Genomic DNA, 12812 nt, shown 5'->3' on the forward strand with positions numbered 1-12812 from the left:
TCTGCCTCTCCAAGCTCTGAGTACCCTTCGTGGTCTCTGCCCCTTCCCAGGGATAGTATAGCACAGCCGACAGGAGAAGGGAGGCTGGAAACTGTCCCCAGTTTTCTACCCAGAATCTGTTTGGTAAAGTGCCCCAAGTTCCAAGTGTGTGGGTCAGGTGTAGCCGCAGGCCCCATGAGCGCCTGGTATGAGCCTGGGAGCTGGGGCTACCAACACCTCGGCGGGCCACCAGACTAACCTGAAAGGCTCCGATTCGTGCACGTCGAGGGCCGCCCCTCGTATCCTGCCTTCCTTGAGAGCTTGGGCTAAGGCTTTCTCATCCACCAGTCCGCCGCGGGCTGCATTCACTAGGAATGCTCCTTGCCTCATCTGTGGGAGGAAAGACCCAGTTAAACGGATGCCACGCCGTTGGGGGCTGCCTGTACCAAGGTCGACGATGCTGCTGCGGATGGCTTTTGTTGGTCTGGCTGTTTGCTGCTTGTGCAGCAGCCTGGGTGAAGGGACCGAGGCGTCCTGGTGACAGCGGGAAGCCACGGGTTACTTTCCTCTGATCCTGGGAGAGGCCATAAGGTGGAAGGATGGAGCTGCGCCCCGGGCCAGCTCTCGTCCCTTCTTGTTCAGGGCAGCCCGGGGACCTTGCCTGGCTCCTCAGTGATGTGTCTTGGGGTACTTTCTTCCCTGCTCACCAGTGTGTCCTTGGACCATTTCCCACCAGTGTCCCTTGATTTGACAGAAGTTTCCAGGATCTGAGGGCATCTATTTCAAATTACCTGTTTTATAGTAAAGTCATTGATGAGGTGGTGGTTATGTTCATTGAGATTACAGTGCAAGGAGACACAGTCACTCTGGTACAGTAAGTCCTGCAGGGTGTAGACCCTCTGCACGCCCAGGGATCGCTCTATCCCATCCTGCAAGTAGGGGTCATAAAATACGATGCTGAATCCAAAGGCCTTGGCTCGAACAGCAACCGCCTGCCCCGTGCGACCTGTGCGGAGAGAGAAGGTCCCAGTGAGCAAGTCCACGGCCCCTGCCGGTGCTTGGCGCTCCTGGCCCCAGCTGTGCTGCCCCCGTCGTTTCTGGCTCTGGGAGCCTGTGCTTGTCGTCCCCACTGGTGCGCGGACCCACGAGGCAGCTGCTAGAGGAACCGTACGCCCAAAGCCTGGTGGTGCCCAAGGCCAGCACTAACCCCAGCCTCGGGGGCAAGGCCCAGTGCTTGCAGCCTGCACTGGCCATCAGCTGTTGTCTTGTGAAGTTCCTTTTAGGGACATTTTCAAACATAAACCTGAGGAGAGAAGGTTCCAGCCTGCTCCATGTGTCCCTCCCCTGCCCCCAGCCCTCGCCCTTGGTGTTTCTCTCCCCCTACACCTTTTATTCTTTTGTTTACACAGCAGGCTGCTTAACTTCAACTTCATCCACTGCCCTCAATGACTTAACAGGGGCAGTTCTCCTGCCTAATCACTGCTGGGTTTGCTCAGGGAAGGCGGGAAATGCTCACACTGACCAGCGTGGTCCGGCCTGAGAATAGATTGGTGTAGGAAACTGTGTGGGTCGAGGGGGGCACCTGAACCTCTTGGGCTAGTCCTCAGTGCAGGCTGGGCCCCTGCCTCATGGCTCTCTCTGGCCTGCAGCCCAGGCCCCCAGCCAGTTAGGGAGCCATGTCACCTAACAGGCAAGTCTCCCTGACTCCCAGTGGCTGTCATTTGCACAAACCCACCAATTCCCACAGATAGCACCTCCTGCTTCCCAGTTTTCAGCTTGAAAACAGAATGGATTGATGCTTGAATTCAGAAGAGGACAGAATAAATCTTCCTAAAACCATGACTCAGATACGCAGGGAGGGTGAAGGGACCAGGGAAGACATACCTTCCTGCACAGGCAAAGCCCACCCCCGCGTGGGCAGTTTGGCAGTGGACTTTCTCCCCTCCTGCTGACTGTGACCTGACTGGGCGCGGCAGACCAGCGCTAGGGTCTGGAGGCAAGCCGTACAGCTGTGGGGCCAGCAGCGGTGCCATGTCTTCATTCACTGTCATCTCTTGGACACAGTGAACAGGGACCACAGCCACACCCACAGTGAAGGGGCAGGGCAGCGGTGGCTCAGAGGACCCTTCCCCGCAATGTGGCTGCTGGGTGCTCACGCCCAGCATGCGACACCTTCCGCCCCCATGTTCCACAGGCCTCAGCCACCCTCCTTCCATGTCCTAAAACATCGAACGTAAGAGCGCCAAGCCCAAATTTCAACACCAGCGTGCTGGCTGTGCTTTGGATAACTCACAAACCTTAATCCTTTTTCACTAGCTTCTAGGTTAACCACAAGATTTTCCTGAGTAAAATCCGTACAACCTAATGATTTAACTCTGTTACCGACTTCAGAATCAAAACGCAGCCTTGGAAAACCCAAACGGCTTTGCCTTAAAAAAATTACTGTGACCTTTGGCTGGCTTTCCCTTCCGATTCCCGTGCACGTTCCAGCCTGGGGGCTGTCCCTGAGCCCCACTGCACAGCCAGCGCAGGCTGGGGTCGCGCTCAGAACGCCCCCCATCCCGGTCCCTCCCCTGCGGTGAGCTGGGCGTGAGGAGCCCTCATCTCCAGGTTCTGCGCTGCTCGGCCGCGCTGCAGGCGCAGGTGGGGCCACTCCTGCCTCGGTTCTGCCTGCACTTCGGACGGCTACGGAGACACCTGAAGAGGTTCCGAGGGGACAACACATTCGGAGCGCACGGGGAGCAGGCCTCAAAGGGCAGAGCCCAAGATACACCCCCAGAAGGACCTGCTCTGATGGCTGGAGTCAGGAGCCACCGCGAGGCCAGAACCCACCCGAGGCCCCTGCAGAGGGTTGAGGATGCGTGGTGGCGTGGGAGCCATCTAGCGCCACCCGCCTCGGGGCCCAGGCAGGAAACAGCAAGGGCGTCAAAGGGAAGACGTGCTCCTCCATGAGGAGTCTGAAAGAACAGCGTGCCTGGTGTGACCAGCCGACAGCTGAGGTGTAAGACCCTGGGCGCTGGGAAGATGTGTGCCTAGAAGAAACCCAGCTCCTGCCTCGTTCAAGCGGGCACCTGGGTCCCCTAAGCAGGGACTTGCGGGGCTAGGAGGCCCTGGGCCATTCCGGAAGTCCTGACCCTCGGTTATCTGGGAACACAGACCCGAGCTAAGGGCTATAGGACAACTTGGAGAGCCTTCTGGAAGCCAGGACTGGCACTTACCACCCCACCTACCTGCTTCTCATGCCTTCGAGCCCTAGCGGCAGCCTCTGTGTATCACTCCACTACCAATTCACATGTTGGGAAACTGAGGCAGAGAGCCCAAGTCATTTCCTCAGTCACTGAGCCACTAGGCGGTGGGGCTGCGATTCACCCTCACAAGCAAGGTGCCCTCCTGTATGCGACATGGGGGCCCGTGCTACGGCCGGCTGCAGTGCCAGGCGCCGCCCACCACGACTCCTCTTGGCGGCCTGCCCCGGGCCCTCCCAGGGCTGCCAGCTGCGTCGCACTCTGAACAGCCTGTCCTCACTCCCACGCGAGTTTTCCAAGCAGATGGCCTGACCACGCCACCGTCTGGCTCAAAACCCTTCAGGAACTTGTGGCTGCTACTCTGGTCTGTCACCTGGGCTTTGCCCACTGCCCAGCTCTCCACTCGGCCCCTGGCCTCCTGGAGCCCCCGAGCCTGCCTGGTCTCCACAGTGTACTTCCACCCGGCCCCTGCCCAGGGCAGCTGGCAGGCACAGCCCCTTCCTGTTGTCTGTGAGCTGAGAATGCCACACTGCCTCCTCGCTACCTGCGCTGCAGCCCCTTCTTGCAGAAGCTGCCCAGACCTCACTGCTGGGCAAGTTCCCCAGCTGCACCCCACCAGGCTCAGCACGGGCGGCTGGCCCTCCTCGGGCTGACGGTGAGCCCGTCTCGTTGGTTCTAGTGCAGCAGAGCGCTGCTCCCAAAGGTGGGCCGTGGGAGGAACAGTGCACCTACCGAAGCCGATGAGGCCCAGCGTCTCCCCGCGGATGCGGGCTGCTCCCGAGGCCACCTCCCGGATCTGCTCGACGCTCTGCACCCGCGTGCCTTCCCGCAGCGCCTGGTACAGCCACGTGTTCCGCCGGTACAGGTTGAGGATGTGACAGATGGTGGAATCCGCCGTCTCTTCCACTGCCGCAGACGGGATGTTGCACACGGCGATCCCTGGGAGGGATGAGCACAGGGTCTGCGATGAGAAGCCCAAGTCGCGTGGGGACGTGCAAGGTCCCCGTCCTCCCAGCTGAGGGGGGGAGGTGGTGAGGCGGCCCACTCCGCTGCTGACCGCGTGTGGGACCCCGGGCAGGTCAGGGCCTCCCCAGCCTGCATGTCCCCCAGGGGACCCTCTGGCTCTGACACTCAGGGGTCTCCACCCCATCAGGGACTAGGATCCAGGCCTCGGCTCCCCCCCAGACCTGCCCAGCCGGGGGTGTGAGCAGCTTCCACCCAGGCCCCTGCTGACCCCACGGCAGCCCACCCCGTGCCTCCAGGCCCTGGGTCTCTGGGAAACCAGCTGGGGGCAGCTGGAGGGGGTGAGGTGGCCGCCCCGACCTCCGCCCGCGTCCAGGGCCGAGAAGCTGGGATCTGCCCCCAGCGTCCCCGTTCCGAGGGCGGGCCTGCAGCAGCGCGCAGCCGGTGTGCAGAGCTGGTCCCCACGGGCCACGGGCTCTACAAGACCAGACTCCTCGCAATGACCTCCAGGACCCCCTGGGGCTCTGCTGGGCGCCAGCCTGTGGTTTTATGGTATTTTGATAATCTGATAGCATGAACGTGTTACTACTCGTCTTTAAAAGTCAAGAAGGAAGACTCAAAAACCAACACCTTCGCCCCAACGTGGGCATATGGTCTGGGCCAGCGCAGAACTGGGGTCTGAATCCAGCTCCACGTTGGTTAAGCCCCAGTCCCCACCCCGCCCTGTCTGGCAGGGAGAACAGAATCAAAACTCTCCTGGGTGGGGAGGCAGTTAAGGGGGCCACTAGTGCCCCTGCACAGGGGGCCAGGTGCTGACCTTCCTGGGTGCAATGGTGTTTTGGTCAACACACTTGGGATGGGGTGCAGGGGCACAGGCATGCAAAGGGCCAGGCTGGGAGCAGCCCCTCCCTGCTGCCCAGCAGGCCTTGAACCAGCCCGCTTCCCTGGCGAGGGCTGGGATGCACTACAGGGCAGAGGGCCTCACCAGGATGGTACCCACAGCCAGGGCTGGGGGGGCTTGGGAGCCAGGCTGGGGTCTGCCAGGCAAGCAGCTTTCTGTGGAGAGACAGGCATGTGGGCGACATACTGGCCCAGGTCAAAAAGCTCCCTTTTAGGACACCCGGGATGCAGGGCTGGGCCACTGCGCTCCACAGGGTGGGCGTGGGACCAGCCGTGCTCAGCGCTTCCTTTCCATGGCTGCCCAGAGAGGCCTGGGCCCTCGGGGCCCTCAGGACAGACAGGCTGGAGGGAAAGCGGCACAGCACATTCCACTCACCCCACTGGCCATGCCACCTGCCGGGGAACAAAGTGCTTTATGACGACCTAGGCTGACAAACTCCCCGTGACGTGGGGTCAGTAAACCTGCAGAACACTCACAACGTGGCCTATTTCATTTGAAATAACCAAAGAATCTGGGCTGGCCCGGAAGCCACGTATTACTGCACTTTGTATACAAGGGGGCAGATGCTACAGGCTTAAGAAACTCTCTTGGCAGCTGGGAAAATTTTCATCCCTCTGAGGGACTTGATTTGTTTTGACTGGAGCCCAGTGGGAAGGCCCAGCAGGTGAAGAGCGGAGCTGGGACTCTGCTGAGCTCAGCCAATGGCGAGATGAGACGAGACAGACAGGACGATGCTGACGCAAGAATGTGCAGGTCCCATGAGATGAAGCGGCTCAACCCAGCAGAGGAGGAAGGACTGAGATGGGTACCTCTCGCCCTTCACAGCGGAACCCTGAAGTTTAGCTTCCTGGCTCGGGGGCGGCTTGGAGAGCCTGAGCCCAGGACCAGGAGGGCGAGTAAACCAGCTAGCTGGGCTGGGCTGCACAAGGAGTGGGGGGTGCTGCTGGCCAAGCCTGGGATGGTCCTGCCCTCAGGGCAACGGCACCTTCTTCCAGAAAGGTGGACCTTGAGGTGGAACTTTCTCGACCATTCTCCAGGTCAGTGGTGTATCCCACCTTCAGGGGGGAATTCTCCAAATGCCGTATGACCAGCTTCCAGCAGCACAGCAAAACCGCCAGTGTCCACAGACCCAAGGGCCTGAGCCCAACAGCTGAGCTGCCGTTTCTCCACGGGTGCCGGCTGGCTTGGCTATAATCCCTTCTGGGCTGGAGTGGACTGGAGACCAGCACACAGGAGCTTGCTGGAAATGCACCCACCGTGAGAGCACTCAAGGGGTTCTGGCCCTCGAGGCCTCTGGCAGCCTCTCCCCTGCTTGTCCCTCCTGGTTCTCAGGGAGACACTGCAGGCAGAGGGGTCCCTACCTGCTCCAGGTACTGTCCTCACCTCCAATAGCAGGTCAAGGGTTACCATTTCCAGAGCCTCTTGCCCATCATCTCAGGGCCAGAGGTGCAGTGCCCTAGGCCCCTGAAGGCTCCAGGCAGGGCTCTGGTGCGCTCCGGAAAGGGAGCTGCCCTCCAGGGACCACCACCCAGGGGGGCGCACCTGCAGCCACCTGCCATCTGTCACTGCAGAAGGTCTGCTGATGGGGTATCTGTGAAGTGCGCCTGGAGACAAAGGACAGTTGGACAAAGGCCCCTTTTCCATTTCTCGATTCCACATGTGAAACTGCCCTTCCAAAAGGCCCAGCAATGTTTTCCAGGCAGCTCCTTTATCAGACGGGACAAGGAACAATCCAGATACCGCCACGGACAGCCCTGTTGCATTTCCAAGCTTGCACACGCTAGCTGTTCCCTGAGGGCTGCGGGATCCGCGGCCCTCCAGCACCCAGGGCAGGCGTACCACTGAGCAAGCTGGGTGCCTTGTGTTGTTGGGACGTGAAGCCCTGTCTGCACGGTGAGCTTCTGCAAGTGGGAACACAAGGCGTCACCAAGACCCTCCTGTCACTCCCTGTAAAGACCTGCTGGTTCCCATCAGGGACGTTGGACAGTAACACCTCCCACAGCGCAGGGCCGCAGTGTGCCAGGCGCTAAGGGGCAGTCATGCTGCGGAAACAGGAAGGTGTGGGCAGGAGAATGCATCTGAGAGCCTCTGGGGACACGACACCACTTCTCTGTCCATTCAAGGTTGGATTTCAGCTCTACCAAGCGCACAAAGAACACTTGTTTTCAAACAAAAATATTCTTGTTGGTGCCAGGGAAAAATGGAAAAATTATCGTTTATATTAGATATGCTTTTGAAGACTCACATCCTCCCAAGTTTCTTTGTTGCAACAAAGAGGAGCTCAGGGACACAGAGGCAGGAAGCAGGCACCTGGGGCGGAGGTGGGAAGCCATCACCTCCCCAGGCCCCTGAGTCTGGAATCTTCTCTCGTCCAGAGCCAAATAAGCCCCGAGTGGGGACGGATGGCGGAGCCTGGCCAGGGGACCCAGAAAACCCAGCTCCACCTTCTGGTGAGCACAGCCCCTCTCCTGCACGGGGAGGGGAAGAATGGCATCCGAGGGAATGGGTATCTCTGCCTTCTTCCTTTGGGGTTCACCTGTGTGGCAACCCCAGCCTTCTGTTCCCACACTCCCAGACCACCGTCCCTTTGCAGAGAGCCTGGCACCGTCATGGAGAATCAGGCCGGACTCAGCGCTAGACAGGCTCCACCGCAGCCGGCCAGGCACTCTGCTCCTACCCTGTTGTTCAGGGATCTGGTGCTGCCCCAAATCACAGTGGGGGAACTAGCTAGCGAGACAAACCCCAGATCCTCACTCAGAACCCCAAGCCAGGACCCTGGGGGAGGACCTGGAGTCCTCTGGTTTCCTTGGCTAAAAGGGAACAGGCGGCCACCTGTAGGCTGTGGCCACAGCTGTCAGGTCCTATGTCACTCTCAGCTGTGACGCCCAGCTCACTGCGCCACGCATGGCATACCCAGCCTGTCTCCGAAGCACTGGGGCCCGTGGGAGCTGAGGCTGCCTCGGTGGGCAGGGCAGGGGGATGGATCACAGGCCCATGGACGAGGCTGGGGTGGAGGGGTCATAAAGGCCTGCGTTCCTAGACACTCTGAGGCACCCTCAGCGACCTCGTGCCACCTCACATGCCCACGGGCAGGGCTGGCAATTACAGTAACAGAGCAAGATCCTTGACCAGAGGCGCCTGTCTCCAAGGACCCCTCGGCCCCTCCCAAAGACAGCAAGCACTCTGTGCACACGCAGCCCCCACCAGTGCCGGGACAGGAAGGCCACACCACCACGGCTTCCTCAGGATGTCTGCAGCCAGCGGGGAGGAAAGCAGCTGCCAGCCCCACCTCTGGGTGTCTGCTTCTTCTGGAAGCCCCTAAAGGCAGGGCTGGACACAGGGTGCTGAGCAGTGGTCCACCTGCCCCGGTGCAGACACGGGCAGCTTGCTGGGTGGACAGCAGCCCTTGGAAAGATGGCTCCAGCCCAGGACTGAGAGGGACCCAGAAACAGGGCCTTGCCCACCCCAGGAGCCCTGAGCTGTGTGCCCAGCACAGGTGTTTCAGGGTGGCCCCACTCACAGGGTGCCCTCTGTAGGGAAGGCCTGAGGCTTGTCTGGCTTCAGGTTTTTTCCCGAGTGAGACGGGCCAGCCTGGCCAGTGCAGACACCAAGGCAGGGCCTCTGAATCCAGCGGGCACACACCTACCTATGTATTGGTAGGCGGGCCAGCAAGGTCCGCCCGAGCCACCTTCCCACAGCCAGGAGGGCCGCTCTGCAGCCTTGGAGGCGGCGGAACTCACCGAGCTCGCCGGCGGCCTTGATGTCGACGTTGTCATAGCCGCTGCCTATGCGCACGATCACTCGCAGGGCCTTGAACTTCTCCAAATCCTCCCGGGTGAGCGTGATGGTGTGGTACATCATGGCACCCACAGCCTCGTTCAGGACCTGCGGCGGGCGGGCAGAGTACAGGCTGGAGGCCCTCGCTCCTGAGCCCGCAGGTTCAGGAGAGTGACCGGCTAAGGACGTGGTCTAGCGTGACAGCTCCCCCCGGAGGAGTGTGGCCTGTGGGTGTCACGACAGGAGAGGGGAGGGGCACGGGGGTGGGGAGGCGAGGCACTAGCCGGGAGGGCCCTGTGGGCGCAACGAGGGAGGCGTGGAGGCACAGCACGAGCCCCGGAGGACCCAGCCAGGCCGGGGGTGCTCCCACCTTCTCATGGATCTCCTGAGTGGACTGTGCGTCACAGAAGGCCACGGTGGCCAGGTCCTTCAGGATGGGCATCTCCACGGTGCAGTCTCTGCCGTCGAGCAGTGCCACCAGAGGGCGGGGGTGCAGGGGGCCGTTCATGATCTGGGGGCGGATACCTGCAGGGAAGGGAGGGCTCGGTGGGTGGGCGACCAGGCCCGTCCCACACGTGCGGGACAAGGCAGGGCCAGGTCCCCCCCAAACCTTCGGCAGTTCCTGGTTAGGCCTCCGCCCGACCCCATCTACACCTGTCAGGACTGCAGAACCCAAGGGTCCCCACAGAACTCCCTATTTTTCTGGCTGCCCTGGGCTCAAAGGCCACAAGGTTACTAGGAACCACGGTGCAGTCCATCTGACCACAGGCCAGACGTGTCTGCTGGGCCTGTCGGGTGGGGGTGCAGGTGGGCCCGGGGCCTCCACAGGCACAGCCGACAGGAACCACTGTGGAGGGAACTCCGTCCGCCCATGGACCTTGGCCAAGGGATCTGTTCAAGCCCACAACTGCTGCTGCCACCCACCTGCCTCCAGACCACGGCCGAGGCCCACAGACCTCCGAGGCCCATGGCTGCCCTGAGGCTGGAGCAGCTGCCTCCTCGCAGCCCCTCTGCCCCTGCCCAGCACCACTGCCCCTCCAAACAAACGGGAGGGGGTGAAATGCATGGGAAGGCCATGCCCCGGCCTTTCCTGGAGGAACCCCTGGTGGAAACAGGTGCCCTGGGCACACCCGGAGCCCCTCACCCAGGCTAGTCCCAGTGGCGGGGAGACGTTTGTGAGGGCGAGGGCTGGCCAGGCCTTGGGGGAGCCGACAGAACCTCTCAGAGGAGCACGGAGTGAGCGGTGCTCAGGTACCAGGACGGTCCGAGCAGTCACGTGTCCGGGTGCTACCCGACCACATGAAGGACAGCTGTCCCCACGGCTCGGCGCACGGGGCAGGCCTGGTTCTCCTCAGTGCCGCCCGAGTGCAGCTTCGCCAGCTGCCCCCCAGACAGCACGGCGGTGTGCAGGCTGCTCAACAGGGCCGGGGTGATGCCTCCGACCCCAACGAGGGGGAGGAAGGCCTGTCCTCTTCCGCAGGGACACGTGCGCACCGGGCAGACGCACAGGCACCCCCTCCCGCGGGACCTGGAGGCGGCACTTTCCCCAGCAAAGCTGGTCCTTCAGATCTGCTCACTGGAAGGTTTCTGACTTTGTAGCCGCCCCTCCTGACCACCCGCCCTGAGGTCCCATCACTGAGACCCGCCCCTGGGCCTCAGGAGGGGCTGAGGGGGCCACGTGCCCGGCCGGCCGGGCCGCGGCAGTACCGCCTTCTCACCAAAGCAGGTGCCCTTGGCGCCAGAGATCACAAGCAAAGAGAGCTCTCCGGGCGCCCTTCACTTCCAGAGAGCCAGGCCACCTCACATCGTGGCTGCTGCTCCAGGGGGCCTTTCTTTCTTCTCTTCATGGAATCTGCTTGTCCCCTTCTATGGTGTCCACATGGGCCACTGGGCTTACTTGGGCTCCGGCAGCCCCTGCTAGGAGTGTGTATGTGATGTTGGGGTCAGCTGGCCTTGTGTGACCGCAAGGCGAGGGGCGCAGGTCCAGCAGACTCAAGCAGGAGCTGCTTGCCCAGGATGCGGTCATTTGCCTGGCCTCTGCCTCTCGGCCGGGAGCCTCCCCAAAGGACTCCTTTCTTGGCGGCGAAGAAATAGCCAGTGGTTGTGGCTGGTTGGGGCCCCAGATGTGTGTGACAGGCTCATTCCTTGGGTGGCCACATACTTCAAGAAGCAGCCGGAAGGGAAACACCCCGCCTGGGGCTCATCCCTGTCCCCATCAGCACTGCATGCAGTGGGGGTGGGGGGTGCCTGTGGGGGGGGGTGGCCCTGCAGTGGCCTCTGCCCTGACAGCACTCCCCACCACAGCTGCAGCCCCTGGGACAGTCATCTCTTTGAACACAGAGCAGAACAAAGGCTCTCATCCTGGCCTCAGGAGACAGGCTGAGGGAGCCGGTAGGCGCAGGCCACCTCTGGGCAGCCCCGTGACCCCCCCAGGCTGAGGCCTTCCCAGCCCGCGAGGGGCAGCCAGCTCCTGCCGCCTCCCCAGGCCCTGAATCCCCAAAGCAGGGCATCTGTGACACTGAGCCCCGGCTGACGCAGGGACAGGCACTCACCCACCCCACGTCCTCAGCAGGCGGGGAGCGGGCACCAGGCCATTTGTTCGGGGGCCAGCCAGCCCTCCACCAGCATTCCCCTTGGCCCACCTGGGAAGTCTGTCCCATGAGGCTGAGGGGGATGTGTGCAAGTGGGGAGGAGGCTTCCCCCAAGACCAAGAGGGCCGTCTTCAGACGGGACCCCAGCAGACCCTCCCTCGCCCCCAATCCATATATATTAAGATGCAGAAAGGGAAGTGAGGAAGCAGTAATTTCACCCACTGTCCTATGCCCTCGCTGTCCACCTCTGAGGTACCATCTGTGACAGACGAGGAAGAAGCCCCTTCCAGAGTGGGGGGCCCTTGCCGGAGGGAGCGGCTGCGAGGTGCGGCTGCCGGTGCCGACACGGCGTGCACAAACCGAAGCGCCTCCTCCGCCCAGAGAGCAGCGAGCCAGCCAAACCCCAGGGGGCCCGTTCTCTCCTTGGAGTCTTTCGCCCTCCCAAGCCCACGGTGGGACTTCCACGGGCACATCAGGCCTGGAGCGTGTGGGCAGATGTGCTAACTTGCCCCAGGCTGCCCCTCTCCAGGGTGAGGAACACCCTGGGACTTCATGCTAGCAGAAGGAGTAATCATTCAATGTTTGCAGAGTTCATGATCACGGTAAGAAATCCAAGTTGTTAATTAAAAAGCAACCAGAGGGAAATGACTGTGGGCACAAGGCAGACATCTAGAGCATCCCAGGCATCCGGAGAGGCTGAGGGGCCGCCAGCACAGGGCGTCCATCCACGGCTTCAGCGCCTGGATCCTGTTACCTGGGAAACAAACCCCAGGTTGCCTAGCGATCGCCTCTCTCCCTGGTCTGGGTAGCCTTGTCTCTGGTGAAGCCTGCCCTTTGCCCTTGTTCAGGCTGGGCATGCAGAACCCAGCTGAGGCTGGTCCGTGAGAACCACAGGCTCCTGCCGAGTCGCCAGGCTCTGATGCTGGCTGCAAGGCCTTTACAGCAGGCAGGCGGTGCCCACCCACGGGGCTGTGCAGGAGAAGGATGCCCACGGGGGTCAGCTGAGTGAGGACAACTGGGTGGGCGGTGGGCGCGGGTTAGATTCCAAGGTGTCCTGCGCGAGAGACTGGGCCCACAGGAGCCCAGTGTGGGCAGACAACCAGGTTCTCTAAGGGTCCACGTGAGACCCCTAGTACTGAGGATGACAGAGTTTAACTGGGCCATCAAGAACAGGACCACATTATCGACGACCCCTCAGCCCCAGAAGGGACAGCCCACCTGCACACCAGGGATTTACTGAAGCTACCCTGCTCAAAGCCTGCGGTGTCTCCAGTCCTGCTGGAGTCCGGGGCGGAGGTCCCCACAAGACCCCAGGGAACGCTCTGGGGAGATCAAGTCACAGACAGACTTTCCTTT

The 12812-nt window shown here is 61.7% G+C and overlaps 1 protein-coding gene across 10 annotated transcripts in view; it reads right to left on the reverse strand.

Annotated features, from left to right (window-relative positions):
• Window positions 1-12812, reverse strand: part of CTBP2 (C-terminal binding protein 2) — a 154981-nt gene that overhangs the window by 4125 nt on the left and 138044 nt on the right. For all 10 annotated transcript variants that reach the window (XM_036898961.2, XM_036898957.2, XM_036898959.2 and 7 more), the window contains 5 exons: window positions 9236-9390; window positions 8829-8973; window positions 3957-4163; window positions 771-985; window positions 239-369 (listed from right to left, as the gene is read on the reverse strand). In XM_036898961.2, the coding sequence (XP_036754856.2) occupies window positions 239-369; window positions 771-985; window positions 3957-4163; window positions 8829-8973; window positions 9236-9390 (853 nt within the window). The remainder of the gene's footprint in view (window positions 1-238; window positions 370-770; window positions 986-3956; window positions 4164-8828; window positions 8974-9235; window positions 9391-12812) is intronic.

This window comes from Manis pentadactyla, chromosome 8, assembly GCF_030020395.1.
Source record: "Manis pentadactyla isolate mManPen7 chromosome 8, mManPen7.hap1, whole genome shotgun sequence".
Taxonomy (NCBI): domain Eukaryota; kingdom Metazoa; phylum Chordata; class Mammalia; order Pholidota; family Manidae; genus Manis; species Manis pentadactyla.